Source organism: Lottia gigantea (assembly GCF_000327385.1).
Source record: "Lottia gigantea unplaced genomic scaffold LOTGIsca_20, whole genome shotgun sequence".
In the NCBI taxonomy this organism is placed as follows: Eukaryota; Metazoa; Mollusca; class Gastropoda; family Lottiidae; genus Lottia; species Lottia gigantea.
Genome location: NW_008708401.1, coordinates 183,291 through 187,183, shown reverse-complemented (window position 1 = coordinate 187,183; position 3,893 = coordinate 183,291). Strand labels below are relative to the sequence as shown.

General features: G+C 35.6%; 1 protein-coding gene across 1 annotated transcript; it reads left to right on the top strand.

The window, feature by feature from the left end:
- Window positions 1-580: 580 nt before the first annotated feature.
- LOTGIDRAFT_159268 (hypothetical protein) lies at window positions 581-1,703 on the top strand (the record flags this gene model as incomplete). The annotated part of the gene is made up of 2 exons (XM_009053605.1): window positions 581-624; window positions 1,307-1,703. 2 exons carry the CDS (start codon window positions 581-583, stop codon window positions 1,701-1,703), a joined length of 441 nt encoding a protein of 146 aa, XP_009051853.1.
- Between the last annotated feature and the right edge of the window lie 2,190 nt (window positions 1,704-3,893).

Below are 3,893 nucleotides of genomic sequence, written 5' to 3'. Positions count from 1 at the left end.
TACGATAATATCTGTGTCAGCCATTTTGGTCTGTTTTCACTTGGTGAACTGCTAAAATGCAATATTGTATCGTTAAGAATTTGACGGTTTACATATTTTGCTGTTATTGAAAACTGACAAGCCAGGATACAACCAACAAACAAAATATCCAGATCTTCATTTTAATCATTGAAATCAATATCTGCTGAGTTGAATGATCCCTGTTATAATGCTCGACAGAATATTGTGGTGTACAGTAAATTATGACAGTTACCTAGTCCACTGTGAACTTAAAATAACCAATACCCAATAAGCTTAAAATATCTTTACCCTCTGGGCGAGTATCTATTTGTGTCTATATTAAGCTGTTATAAATTGATATCGACTAACGACACGAAATCAATCAGTAAACCCAGACAGCTGACCACCGCCGATCATCAAGAATCAAGATTGTCCAAGACAAGAACCAAGCTTCCCCTAGGGTAATACAAGTAGACACAAGCTTTATGCTATCCCAGCGGGAGGATTACATATTTTACATCCAAAGAACTAATTAAGAAGTTCCTCCTGCGCATTTCTGTCCTGATGCCAAAGAGCTAAAATGCAGTTGGTAGACAGTCAAAACAGTAAATATGTTAGGGAAAAGTAAGAAGTAAATTTGTTTGCTTGTTAAAAGGAAATTAATTTCTTCTGCCTACATTCCAGAAGGGGGGGGGGATAGGGGGGGGGTGCCAAATAAAATATAACATCAACCAGAATGATGTCTTCGTTGTGGCATCGACTAGTCTCAATAACTTTTTTTTAAAACCATCAACTCTAATTACAGTGGTTCCAAAGATACTTATTTCATAATGTTCATACGAGATAAGAACGAAATCCAATTGGAATTGTTAAAAATAGGCATGTATTTTTCTTCCTTTGTAAATTTAATTTCCTTAAATTGTCAAAAACAATCAAAAACCTGATATGTAACCTTTCAAAAGAAACAAAAAGGAACATTTTAAAGCCGATTAGCCAAATTATTCACAGAATTACAGAAGTATGAATATAAATATTGTCTGGAAAAGTTTTAGTTTAGTTTTGATCATCAAGTTTCTTATAATCTATGAATGTGTCTTACATTTCTGTTTGTCGCTTTTACCACGGTAACATGGAATATATTTTCCAGCGGCCTTTACTTATCCTCGTATGAACTTCCATTACCCCGAAAGAAGTGACAATACTATGTAGTAGTAAAGGTGGGTTCAGAGCGACTGTCGATTCAATAGATTTCATCAGATCCGTTGCAGTTTACACAATGTAACAATCTTAGAATATTGACTACCAGCAACTACAATCAACGACAATATCCAAGGTTTGCTATACAACAACTGGTGGCTAGGTTTGCTATACTACAACTGGTGGCTAGGTTTGCTATACAACAACTGGTGGCTAGGTTTGCTATACAACAACTGGTGGCTAGGTTTGCTATACAACAACTGGTGGCTAGGTTTGCTATACAACAACTGGTGGCTAGGTTTGCTATACAACAACTGGTGGCTTGGTTTGCTATACAACAACTGGTGGCTAGGTTTGCTAAACAACAACTGGTGGCTAGTGCCTGTCGTGGATGCGCTCAATCGGACTGTGCTAATCAATCCAGACTCACAATGTATTTCTCTGAAGTAGGAAATATAAGACGAAGCCCAAGAAAATTTAAACAAGTCAAATACAAAAACGTCTAATTAGGGAACTAGGTCAATTCAAATGAAGTTCCTAATTGTGCTCAAGCATTTTACATTTTTATTTCCGGTAAGTTTAATATCAGTCAGTAAAACTATCTAATGATTTGTGAACTTTGACCTCTTAGCACTATTTCAATGTTTACAATGGGATATCGTTTCCCATAGTGTACCAGTTAGTTGATTAGTAAAAACGAGATTGTAGTTAATAATTCAATAGTAACTCTCTGATGAATAGTTCCTGGAATTCCACTCAAGATTATAAGACAATCAGGAATTAGCTGCTCATAAATAATGTGTCAATAATGAACACAGTAACATAATACTCGGCGGAGCAATCTCGCTAGAATTTTCAGAAAAAAAAAACACCAATAATTTTAGATCATAAATCATTGAGAAACTCAACATGGACACATTCAAACCTCCATGCACAAATCGAATTGCAATAGCCAAGAAAATCAGCGAGGCAATCGTGAAACAAATTCGATAACCATCAATGATCATTCAGGAAAAAGAAGGTTAGATTAAATATTAAATATAAGAAAGAAAGGATAGCTATTTTAAGGATAGAAACCGGTTGGTGCTTGAGCAAATCTTTCGACGTACCTGGTTTATCGTTATCCAACTTCTGGATCGACTGATCTTGAGTAAAGATAACTTATTCAAGGTCATCTGGTTTTCAGACGCCACCCGATATAAGAACACGCACCACTATTTACAGAATATATCTTTAAAGAAACTAACGCTCTAACCTACTGTGCTACAGATCCCTCGGCATAACAAATGTCGTGGCTCGCCAATAGTATTTATGGCGAATTCCATCGCCTTGTAAAACAGTATTTTGGTCAAAAGTGGCCGGAACAACTTCCATTAAAATGTGGCATTTTATGTCTGGCCTTTACCTTGCCGATATCCCATCCGCATGTCACGCCCGTGAAAGGTGTAGGTGGGGCCACATTTGTCGGGCTAAAAGATACTATGTAATAATTCTGAGAGAAGCGTGTACCAATTCTTCTTGGAAATACAATGGGCACTGCCATGGCAAACACCAAGAGTCATATAAAGTTACGTTTGTCAACAGAAGATGTGAAGATTCCACCACCATATAAAACAGTAATTTGGTCATGAAGTATTTTGTAGTCTATTAAAGAGAAGAGAGTAAGAGTAAAATAGTATCAAGATGACTGACATCAAATCTTCAATAAAATCTCTCAGACATCTACAATGATAAAGTAGACATGACTGTCCTTCTGATGACAAGTTGTAGGTTGTTAAAATCAAACTGAAGAGGGTCAAATCATATAAAAACTTACTGTGTCACCTTTAACAAGTTTTACTCTCGTATCCATGGAAATTACAATTTCCGGTAAACCCTATCAGAAGGTTATTGAACAACTCTCTACATGATTTCTCTTTTGATATACAGATTTCAACAGTTCAAAATTGTGGTTTTAATTCGTCCCTTCCTGTTGTGGATAATTGACTGAGAGTCATTCAATGACATTTTAGTTTCATTTCATTCAGTGTCTCAATTTTGTGTTATTTATTGAGATAAGTGTCACACGCCAAACTCACGTCAGGTGTAAATATTCTGAGATCTATGTAGATTTGAGCTTGAGAACATGTTAAACGGTGTTACCCGCAAGTTTTCATCTCCATTCCTTGATAAAAACCTCATCCCAGTACACCAGTAACATGAGGGCTTCTAGATTTGTTCACCATTGTGTGTCAAAAAGAATATTGCGTAGAGCTTGCTTTAAATGGAACAATCGAATTAGTATCAAAGCGTTTTTAAGATCAATGAGGTTTAGATCGAAGACATTATGGCATCATGTTTTGTACAGAATGGGATTAACGTCAAGCCGGAATTTTGCTTATCCTGATTTTAAGTAAGGCCGTCTAAAGGTAATCCTATGGCACACTTCAACAACGAAAAGCTGCTGACAATAAGAAAAATATATGGGTTAATATGAAGTGTTCAACTCGTGTTAAAATAGAAGGAACTGGAAACTAAAAAAATACAATGTCATTTGAATCTGTTTTATTTTCAGATTTTCAAATTTAATCATTATATAATACCAAAATAGCATTTCTGTTCATAACATGTAACCTATGGCTTCAATTTGAATAACAATTTTAAAATTAAGATAAGTGAGAACTTGCCTGCAGAGCTTCCTTTTACTTTTTAAAATT